Source organism: Oncorhynchus mykiss, chromosome 1 (genome assembly GCF_013265735.2).
Source record: "Oncorhynchus mykiss isolate Arlee chromosome 1, USDA_OmykA_1.1, whole genome shotgun sequence".
Taxonomy (NCBI): Eukaryota; Metazoa; Chordata; class Actinopteri; order Salmoniformes; family Salmonidae; genus Oncorhynchus; species Oncorhynchus mykiss.
This window is the reverse complement of record NC_048565.1, coordinates 61,875,053-61,886,855: the sequence shown is the minus strand read 5'-3', so window position 1 is coordinate 61,886,855 and position 11,803 is coordinate 61,875,053. Positions and strand designations below refer to the sequence as shown.

General features: G+C 41.2%; 1 protein-coding gene across 2 annotated transcripts in view; it reads left to right on the top strand.

Annotated features, from left to right (window-relative positions):
- The first annotated feature begins 753 nt into the window (after positions 1-753).
- The window catches only part of sgpl1 (sphingosine-1-phosphate lyase 1), a 33,792-nt gene continuing 22,742 nt past the window's right edge, over positions 754-11,803 (top strand). The window contains exon 1 of one of the 2 annotated variants that reach the window (XM_021607269.2): positions 754-973. In XM_021607269.2, coding sequence (XP_021462944.2) covers positions 962-973 — 12 coding nt within the window. In that variant the 5' untranslated portion in view covers positions 754-961. Of the gene's footprint in view, positions 974-9,856; positions 10,040-11,803 lie in introns of those variants that run through there. The other variant, XM_021607279.2, reaches the window with a different exon arrangement.

The following is an 11,803-nucleotide window of genomic DNA, read 5'->3' as shown; positions in this document are numbered from 1 at the left end:
TGTTATTTTACCTGAAATGCACAAGGTCCTCTACTCCGACAATTAATCCACGGCCAACCGAATCGTTTCTAGTCATCTCTTTTTCATCTTTGAACTTATATGGTGATTGGCATCTACACTTTTACCATGACAAATGGCAAAACATTTCGTCTTTCAATCACCCACGTGGGTATAACCAATGAGGAGATGGCACGTGGTTACCTGCTTCTCTAAATCAATGAGGAGATGGGAGAGGCAGGACTTGCAGCGCATCTGCGTCAGAAATAGAAAGGACTTCTATTTTAGCCCTTGGCATCGCAGACGCTCGCTGGCGCATGTGAGCAGTTTGGGTGCAATAATTGAATAACATGAATCCTACATTTATTTTGCGATGCTCGCGCACGCAACGTGTCCGGTCTGGTCAGCATGTAATCCTGAAGAATGTTGATTTTGTTGCGTTTATTAATTTTACAGGACAAACTAAATCACTGTGAAAGCGGCTAAAAGGTTCTTGGATCTGCAGGATTTCACTGCTGAAACATTGCAGGGAATACTGTCTGAAGATGCATCCCCCTCTCAGGCCCCAGAGGCTGTGTACGGATCTGACTACATTTGAATAAGTGAAGTAGTGTTTTGTTTTTTGACATTAATATGAGTGTGTTTCATAAATGTTTAGTTAAGAAACAAAATCGTTAAAGTAGCTCCGTTTTTACCCCACCCAATAGGTGGCGGCAATGCACCTTTTTGGATGTAGTCTGCCAATAAAACCTTGACGAAGAAGAAGAAGAAGAAGAACACGAAGGTTGCTTGCTTTTTAGTTGCTTGTCACTTCCTGAATTTAGGATACGATTCTCTGTACTATAGTGGTATGTTTATCAGATCCTCGACCACAAAGCAAGCTATACAAAGATATTGAAGTGACTTTCCCTACTAAGAAAAAGTGAAGACAATCATTTGCTGAAGGCTTGTCTTGACACTAACCATGGACTATTGGGTAAGTGAATAATAGGCTTTTTTTTAAATAGGATTTTCTCTCTTTCTCTGGATAAATGTAAATATTGCTTGAGCCATGTAACTAACGTTAGATAACTCCGTGTGTCAAAAAGCATACAAGCAGCAGGTCTCACTGATAAATTATTTACATTATAACAATTAAGTTTACTGTGTTGCTGCAAGCTATAGTAAAGCGTCCAGAACAGTGGAGCGAAGTTTGCCTACACACAATCATGTTGCTTGCCCTGGAGCGCTAACGTTACGGTGTTGACATAGTTCGCGCATTGTTAAAGTGATTCTAGCACATATTCTTACTATTTGAATAACACCCCTGGCATTTATAATTATTTTGAAGTCGATCCTTTTTCAGGGTAGTTTATTTGTGTATGTATTCGGAGGGAATAATGTGGCATAAATACAGATCAAGAATCTGATATGGAAAAGTCAAGATTCTTCTAAGATACATTTTGTCTTAACTGCCTCAACAACTATTCACTCTTGCAGGCATAGCCTTCTAGTTGTAGGTTTGATTTTCTTTTAGTTTGCAGTATAATAAGGGTTTTCTGACAGTTATTAGAGTGAATAACTGACTAGATGCATTCTAGAAATGTGGCAAACTTGTCAGAAATGTCAGTGTTCTGAGTATGGACTAGAGTCACCTGTAGCTTGACAGGTTCTTTCTTCACATTCAAATGATCCAGGTTCTTTCTCATATTCAAATGTAATGACAACTTTATGATCAAAAACTGTTTCTCCTGCAGGCAATCTCCTTTGCAGTGATTTAAGACATAGAAAGTGAGCTTTTACTGAAGGTTCAGCACCCCAACCCCTAGAAAAATCAGAATAAAAACAAAATATTAAAAAAATGTTAAAAAATAAATAATAATCTTCACAAAAGTAGTGCACTGGGCCTTTACTAGTCCTCTATTAGCGGACCTATATAGCCTTATATGGCTATAGACTTACACAGTATATAATACGATATATACAGACTTCAGCAGCCACAAGTCTTTTGACATCAGTACCTTCAACACGTCGTGCCATGAAAATGTGCTTTTTATCACTTGAACTACAGATGTCGGATCTTAATTTGACCTGTTTAGTCGCAAGAGGAAAATAATCCTGCAGCAGGAGGATCTGAATGTCTGACGAAATATTTACAATCGCCACAGGGGGGTGTTTGTATACTAGTGCTTAGTGATTTAAAACAACGAATGGAAAGATATCGGTTCAATTATTTGAATTCTATTTCGTTCAGGGTTTTTTCTGTGAGCTCAATTAGCACATTTTGCAGTTTCTCTATAGATAAAGCAGATCATGCTTGAACTGTGTAATGTAGTAGGGAGTTGTAATTTCCAACAGGCCAATATTCTACACAGTTTAATGCAAAAAACGTGGTAATTACTACAATGGCCATAATCCATTGCGCGCCTACTTGTGTGTTTCTTTTACGGTCTGTGTTTATTTTATGCCTGCTACGAGAAGAGACCGAAGAATGCGCGATCGAGAGGGATAGAAAGCAGTTGCATCGCAAGGTATCTCTACCTGAAAATACATAATCTAAGTGATTGATCGTTAGTATTCAGCAGTCATAAAAGTATGCCTTATTTACTTTAAAGAACTACTAAAATAGTGATTTGTCCGACAGCATAGGCAGCAGCTCTATATTGATGATACTTGGAATTAAATAATTGTCATCAAATAAAACAAATGTAATAAACAAAACAACCATCATGGGACTTTAATTCATTTTACTTTTAGTGTTTTCAACCCACATAATGTACAGTGTGTTTTAATGTTTAAAAAACTATTGAAATCCAAAACGTGATGATTTTTAAAATAATCGAACCGAAACCGAACCGACCTCAATCACTAATAGCTCAGCACTATTGTATACAATGCACTACCATACCTACATTGCCTTAGACTAGTTCAAGTATCCTATGTAGCTCTAGAAGTGCAGGACGGGTAGGTGGCGTGCGGGTTGAAAAAAAGAGAAAATAACACTTTAAAAAATCCATAAATGTATCATTCTTGTGCAATGTTTATCTATAGGCTACATTTGAGATTTTTCTTATATTAGTTTAGGCTATCTGGCATTCGTACATAAGTCTAAGCTTTAAAGGCCTAACTGTACGCATGGCTAATAACCTATAGGCCAATCGCCAAATGCTTTTTGGAACAGGCAGAAAAAGTTAAGAGGCAAAAACGACAATGTCAGAGTTGAACTCCAATAAGAGAAAAGCTGCGAAATGGAGAGATGAAAATGAAGAGAGGGGAAGGTTAGAAAAGTCACGTTTTGGAAAGATTTGGTGAAGTGGTAGAAGAGGATGATTGTAAGGCGCTATACGAGTTCGACAGTCACAAAACGGGGACTTCAAATAGGACTGGCACGTCAAGGGAACTGTGGCCTAATGTTCAGATGGGTTAAATGGAAACTGAAATCTGGACACTAATTGTAGGTCTACAACCTCTCATGGAAGCCTTCATTTGAACTCCTGCAGAATTAAGCATTTCTTGCAGTAAAAGTATACAGCAAATGTAGGGTACATTTTTATTCCGGAACAGGAACTTTACCAATGTCGACTAGATTGAATTCTATCGATTTATGACATTCTGGCGAGCAAGAGTTTATTTAGTCTTCTAGGGTAGCATATAGGCTAATGACAGTCACAGAAGAAAAGCTACATGTGTTTAATTATAGACAAGTTGACTAACGAATAGAGAGAGAGAAAAATGTGCAGTTTTATGTTTAGAATTAGCTTTAAAAAATGTCTAAATTCTCTCAACCTCAATGTGTAGAATAGCGTGAGATTAGCTATAAAACTGCACATTTTTCTCTCTGCCCCATGACAATATGTGTAGAATTGCTGGAAATTAGCTTTAAAACGGCAACATTTTCTCTCAGCCTCATGGCAAAATGTGTAGAATAGTATCAGATTACCTATAAAACTGCACATTTTTAATTTAGAATAGTATAGAATACACTATACATATGAGATGAGTAATGCCAGATATGTAAACATTATTAAAGTGACTAGGGTTCCATTCCTTAAAGTGGCCAGTGATTTGCAGTCTATGCCTATAGGCAGCAGCCTTTAATATACTATTGATGTCTGTTTAACAGTCTGATGGCCTTAAAATAGAAGCTGTTTTCCAGTCTCTCGGTCCCAGCATTGATGCACCTGTACTGACCTCGCCTTCTGGATGATAGTGGGGTGAACAGGCAGTGGCTCGGGTGGTTGATGTCCTTGATGATCTTTTTGGCCTTCCTATGACATTGGGTGCTGTAGGTGTCCTGGAGGGTGGGTAGTTTGCCCCCTGTAATGTGTTGGGCAGACCACACCACCCTCTTGGGAGCATTGCGATTGCAGGCGGTGCAGTTGCCATACCAGGCGGAAATACAGCCTGACAGGATGCATTCAATTGTGCATCTGTAAAAGTTTGTGAGGGTTTTAGGTGACAATCCAAATTTCTTTAGCCTCCTGAGGTTGAAGAGGTTCTGTTGCGCCTTCTTCACCACACTGTCTGTGTGGGTGGTCCATTTCAGTTTGTCAGTGATGTGTATGCCAAGGAACTTGAAGCTTTCCACCAGTGTACCCTCTGCTGTTTCCTGGAGTCCACAATCATCTCCATTTGTTTTGTTGACGTTGAGTGAGAGGTTTTTTTCCAGGCACCACACTCCAAGAGCCCTCACCTCCTCCCTGTAGGCTGTGGTGTCATCGTTGGTAATCAAGCCTACTACTGTTGTGTCATCTGCAAACTTGATGATTGAGTTGGAGGCGTGCTTGGCCATGCAGTCATGGGTGAACAGAGAGTACAGGAGGGGGCTGAGAATGCACCCTTGTGGGGCTGCAGTGTTGAGGATCAGCAGAGTGGAGGTGATGTTTCCTACCTTCACCACCTGGGGGCGGCCCTTCAGGAAGTACAGGACCCAGTTGCACAGGGCGGGGTTCAGACCCAAGGCCTCGAGCTTAATGATGAGCTTGGAGGAGTACAACAGTGTTGCATGCTGAGCTATAGTCAATAAACAGCATTCTTACATAGGTATTCCTCTTGTCCAGATGGGATAGGGCAGTGTGCGGAGTGATGGCGATTGCATCGTCTGTGGATCTATTGGGGCGGTAAGCAAATTGAAGTGGGTCTAGGTTGTCAGGAAAGGTAGAGGTGATCTGATCCTTGACTAGTCTCTCAAAGCACTTCATGATGACAGAGGTGAGTGCTGCAAGGCGATAGTCATTAAGTTCAGTTGCCTTTGCCTTCTTGGGTACAGGAACAATGGTGACAATCTTGAAGCATGTGGGGACAGCAGACTGGGATAGGGAGAGATTGAATATGCCCGTAAACACACCAGCCAGCTGGTCTGCGCATGCTCTGAGGATGCGGATAGGGATGCCTTCTGGGCTGGCAGCCTTGCGAGGGTTAACACGTTTAAATGTTTTACTAACGTCGGCCATGGAGAAGGAGAGCCCACAGTCCTTGGTAGCGGGTCGCGTCGGTGGTACTGTGTTGTCCTCAAAGCGTGCTTAGAATGTCTTTAGCCTGTCCGGAAGCAAGACGTCGGGCTGGACGACGTGGCTGGTTTTCCTTTTGTAGTCTGTGATTGTCTGTAGTCCCTGCCACATATGTCTCGTGTCAGCCGTTGAATTGCGACTCCACTTTATCTCTATACAGACGTTTAGCTTGTTTGATTGCCTTGCGGAGTGAATAACTACACTGTCCATTCTACCAGTCACCTTGCCATGGTTAAATGTGGTGGTTCGCGCTTTCAGTTTCACGCGAATGCTACCATCTGTCAACGGTTTCTGGTTAGGGTAGGTTTTACTAGTCACAGTAGGTACTACTGAGAAACTCAGTCCCGTATACGTGTCTAGATTATTTTTGCAAGCTACCCGGAATATATCCCAGTCCATGTGATCAAAACTATCCTGAAGCGAAAAGATAATTGCATTTGTTTCAATGTTTTCAAAAAGTAAAATGAATAGTCTGATGATTTATGCATCAAAGAAAAGTGTCTCGGCTCAACTAAATCGAATTTGGATAGGGTCAAATGCATAAACATCTTGACAGTTTTTCAAAATGAAATAGTAGGGCCACACAATACAGGCTTTCAATCCACGACAAGGACGATTTACAAATGCCAGCATCAAACTGAAAGTACAGTAGGTCTATGCTACTGTAGCTGGCGCATAACAGCTTAGCAATGGAAATCACACCTACTGTAAGAGCCATCCACTCAAAAGACCATAAGTATATTGACAAATTATACACAGCCTAACTATAAAACGTGGGCTAGCTAGCATCCGCACTGGAGGAAACTTTATCGTTCTACAGTAGGCCTACATCTGTCAATCAACTGATGGCACAACTGATGGGGCTGCTTTTCATGGTTCGGGCTAGGCCTCTTAGTTCCAGTGAAGGGAAATCATAACACTACAGTATACAATGACACTCTAGACGATTCTTTGCTTCCAACTTTGTGGCAACAGTTTGGAGAAGGCCCTTTCCTGTTTCAGCATCACAATGCCCTGGGGTACAAAGCGAGGTCCATACAGAAATAGTTTGTCGAGATCATTGTGGGAGAACTTGACTGGCCTGCACAGAGCCCTGACCTCAACCCCATCGAAGACCTTTGGAATTAATTGGAATGCCGACTGCGAACCAGGCCTAATCGCCCAACATCAGTGCCCGACCTCACTAATGGTCTTGTGACTGAATGGAAGCAAGTCCCCGCAGATGTTCCAACATCTAGTTGAAAGCCTTCCCATAAAAGTGGAGGCTGTTATAGGAGAAAAGTGGGGACCAACTCTATATTAATGCCCATGATTTTGGAATGAGTTTTCGACGACCAGGTGTCCACGTACTTTTGGTCATGTAGTGTATGTGCGCCTTCTGGTTGGTATTATCATCGGAACAACTTGGACCTTTTTTAACAGACTAAGGGCGATTTATCTATTTGACAAGTATTCCGTACAATTGATATCAAGTATTTAAAATCAAATCAAACTTTATTTGTCACATGCGCCAAACACAACAAGTGTAGACCTTACCGTGAAATGCTTACTTAACAAGCCCTTAATCAACAGTGCAGTTCAAGAAGAGTTATTTATCTTTACCAAATAACTATAGTAAAAAATAATAAAAAGTAACACAATAAAATAAAGAGGCTATATATAGGGGGTACCGGTACCGAGTCAGTGTGTGGGGGTACAGGTTAGCTGAGGTAATTTGTACATGTATGCATAGTCACTTCACCCCTACCTACATGATAAACCGCGAGTAGCAGTAGCATACAAAATAAAGGGAGGGGGGCTGGGGGGGTCAATGTAAATAGTCCGGTGGCCATTTTATTAATTGTTCAGCAGTCTTATGGCTTGGGAGTAGAAGCTGTTAAGGAGCCTTTTGTTCCTAGACTTGGCACTCCAGTACCGCTTGCCGTGCGGTAGCAGAGAAAACAGTCTATGACTTGGGTGTCTGGAGTCTCTGACAATTTTATGCGCTTCCTCTGACACCGTCTATTATATAGGTACTGGATGGCAGGAAGCTTGGCCCCAGTGATGTACTGGGCCGTACACACTACCCTCTGTAGCACCTTAAGGTCAGATGCTGAGCAGTTGCCATACCAGGCGGGGATGCAACCGGTTAGGATGTTCTCGATGGTGCAGCTGTGTGACTTTTTGGGGGATCTGGGGACCCATGCCAAATCTTTTCAGTCTCCTGAGATCTTTTCAGTCTCCTGAGGGGGGAAAGGTTTTGTTGTGCATTTTGTCATATACCAACTGTGGAAATTTACCCCCCTTTTGTATGAATGGAAACTAATGTTGGTGTAGCCTACTGTTATTATTTAATTTGTTTTCTATTTATTTTATGCATTAAATGCAACTGTCTTTAAAATGAAGTGTCTGGTATAGTCATTTCCTATCCAGATCTGGGTCAAATATCCCTTCACTGTCCATATTTTAAATGTGTAACTAAATGATGTCAATCCCCCGATTTGAGGTATTTATGCCAGAAGGGCGTGTGTCGGAATCGAACCCACGGTAGGTCCATGTTCGCAATGAAGGCAGCGGTACAAATTAACTCAGTGTTGACAGTTGAAGCTTAGATCATGGTATTTGACTTCATTATTTGAAGTATTTGAATTTTATTTTCCATAAAATACAGACCTTAGAACTCAAAGAATTCATAAAATGTGTTTGCCAAGCCAGTGTTGATACTAATGTTTATTATCACACTGTTTTCCCCTTGATGTCTCTCATAGCAGTGGCCCAGTACACCCAGTACATTTCCATGAGAAATACGACCTCCCCTTGGAGACAACAAAGGTCTCCTTACAGAATACTGTTGGCCTGGGAAAACGGATGCATGGGCGTTTACACAACAATAGGGAGAACAAAATAAGCGTGGGCTTCAGACCGGGCTAGGGCACTGCATTATTTCTCCTAATGCGAAGACGGCCACGAAAAAAATGTTTTGTGACGGACAAACGTATGTTATTTAAAAAATGTCAGAAAGAAATGTGTCGGGTAACAAATAGTACGTACGTGACAAAAGGGTTTATATCTGTTGCACCAGAACTTTCCTTTTGCCCTTAATCTCTCCAGTTTATGGCATATAAAAAAAAATAATGTGGCACTGGATGCTCGCTCAGCGCTGCAGTCTGTGCTACAGAAGCACTGAACTCAAAAGGGAACTACAGCTTTTGCATACATATTTAAAAAGTCCTGACAAAACGTTCGTTTTTTTTCTCTCACCATTTTAGATGGAGAATGAAACCGAATCCTATGATAATGCATAAACTTTAGCTGCCCATCTGATACATGGCCGCTGCTGGTCACATAGTATGTTTCTCCCAACTCTGCGCTATTTCGCTAACCTTGGCAAACCTGTCGGAGATTAAACCTAACAACTGTCGTCAGTGGGTGTATTCTTGTGATTGAAAGGCAAAGCTTTCATTCAGGTTCATCCATTGTAGAATTAGGGTTTGTCATTACTATAGGCTAGGCCCCTGCCTGTAAAACTACTGTCAGTAGTCTTTATTACGTAAACCATTTTTTTTTTAATGTCATACTGTTTCTTTTTTTTGCTGTGACTTTTACTAGACCTGGATTGACGTGATTCAATTTAAGCAAGTAGTCAGTCGTCAATTAAAGCCTACATTTCTAATGAAGTAACTAAAAGTGTTTGCGTTCCAAACACATACTCTGCGTTGAGCATGGTTAGTTTGCATGATGTCATTGTACTGCATCACCAGTACCTATTATATTTCCCCCAAGGCTTTATGTGATGTTCGATTCAGTGGTTAGGAATAGTGGTTATTAAAGTTACTGTCTTGTGGACCTTAAGCTTTTTGATATCTGATTATAGGAGACCTTCATGGATACTACCTTTATTGTTATCAAGCAGAAACGCACAGTGTTGTAAAAAAATAAAAATAAAGTAGTGCTCTAGAGATAAACACATTTTACCGCACTCATGAAATTAATTAATTATTTACTATAGCCACTGATTTGGGAATAGGCTTAATTTGTCAAATGCAGATACGGTATGAGCAGTTTTTCTTATATTCCACACCTGAAATAGTGTATTCCTTACTGAATGTATTTTGTATTTGGAATACGTTAGTGATACGTCTATCAGAAAGTCATTTGTTTTTGAGTTGATTGATAATGAACACCTGCATGTTATTGCACTTCCTCTGCACTCAAATTAACACCAAGTGAATTTGTTTGGGGAGGGAAAAGTGTCTGAGGTTTCTCTCCTCCATTGGCTACAAATGTTACGTCTAATGGATGACAGGGGCAGAGTGTAGTCAGCTGACTCCTATTCCTCCACCTCACCTGGTTGTGGGATTTAAAAAAAAATGTATTTCACCTTTTTATTTAAACAGATAGGCCAGTTGAGAACAAGTTCTAATTTACAACTGCGACCAGGGCGACCTGTCACTCTAAAGACTAGTTGGATTTTGAAGTAGCAGATTACCCAAATCACTTTCTCTCTAATGTAATGTCCGCAACTGCGTGTCTACAGAGCGAAAGAAATTGAACCGTAGCGCGAGTCTTCTGGTGTAAGTACTTGTCATTAGTAGACTTATTGGTACTAGTTGGGTATTGTATTTCTACTTTCGCAAAGATTAAAGTTGACTGATGGTGTGTTGAACTGTGTACGATGGAAAGTGTGATGTCAATTGATTATGAGGGAATTGCATTGTGACTTGTGTGTTTTAAGGGTTTGTCATTTCGATCTTGTGCACGTATAACTTTAGACCGTCCCCTCGCCCATACCCGGGACCCTCTGTACACATCAACAGTCACCCTCGAAGCATCGCTCCACAAAATCCGCGGCCCTTGCAGAGCAAAGAGAACTCCTACTTCAAGGTCTCAGAGCAAGTGACGTCACCGATTGAAACGCTATTTAGCGCGCACCGCTAACTAAGCTAGCCGTTTCACATCCGTTACACACAGGATGTAAATCTGCTATTGGGGACATGATTAAATGACGGTGATATGTGGTGACAGTCAGTGTCTGTGGCTAGGTTTCCATCCAACTGGCAAAATAGTTTTATGTGAATATTCTAAAGTCCATATTGAAACATTATGCACATTTTCCCACCAGAGATGTTTCCATCAAATTTACTTGGTGCGGATAAAAGGCTGAGTGATGCACATAAACATTACTTGTTTTTGTGACCAAATTGTGTACTGAACAAAAATGTTAATGCAACATTTTCAAAGATTTTACTGAGTTCATTTGAGGAAATCAGTCAATTGAAATGCATTAATTAGGCCCTAATCTAAGGATTTCATATGACTGGGCAGGGGTGCAGCCATTGGTGGGCCTTGGAGGGCATAGGCCCAACCACTTGGCAGCCAGGCCCACCCACTGGGGAGTTTTACCCTTCAAAAGGGCTTTATTACAGACAGAAATACTCCTCACAATTCCTGACATTTAATCCTAATAAATATTCCCTGTTTTAGGTCAGTTAGGATCACCACTTTATTTTAAGAATGTGAAATGGTAGAATAATAGTAGTGATTTAGTTCAGCTTTTATTTCTTTCATCACAGTCCCAGTGGGTCAGAAGTTTACATACACTCAATTAGTATTTGGAAGCATTGCCTTTAAATTGTTTAACTTGGGTTAAACGTTTCAGGTAGCCTTCCACAAGCTTCCCACAATAAGTTGGGTGAATTCCTCCTGACAGAGCTGGTGTAATTGAGTCAGGTTTGTAGGCCTCCTTGCTCGCACACGCTTTTTCAGGTCTGCCCACAAATATTCTATAGGATTGAGGTTAGGGCTTTGTGATGGTCTCTCCAATACCTTGACTTTGTTGTCCTTAAGCCATTTTGCCACAACTTTGTAAGTATGCTTGGGGTCATTGTCCATTTGGAAGACCCATTTGCAACCAAGCTTTAACTTCCTGACTGATGTCTTGAGATGTTGCTTCAATATATCCGCATAATTTTCCAGCCTCATGATGCCATCTATTTTGTGAAGTGCACCAGTCCCTCCTGCAGCAAAGCACCCCCACAACATGATGCTTCCACCCCCATGCTTCACGGTTGGGATGGTGTTCTTTGGCTTGCAAGCCTCCACCTTTCCCCCCCCAAACATAAAGATGATCGTTTTGGCCAAACAGTTCTACTTTTGTTTCATCAGACCAGAGGACATTTCTCCAAAAAGTACGATCTTTGTCCCCATGTGCAGTGGCAAACCGTAGTCTGGCTTTTTTATTGGCGGTCTTGGAGCAGTGGCTTCTTCCTTGCTGAGCGGCCTTCCATGTTGTGTCGATATAGGACTTGTTTTACTGTGGATATAGATACTTTTGTACC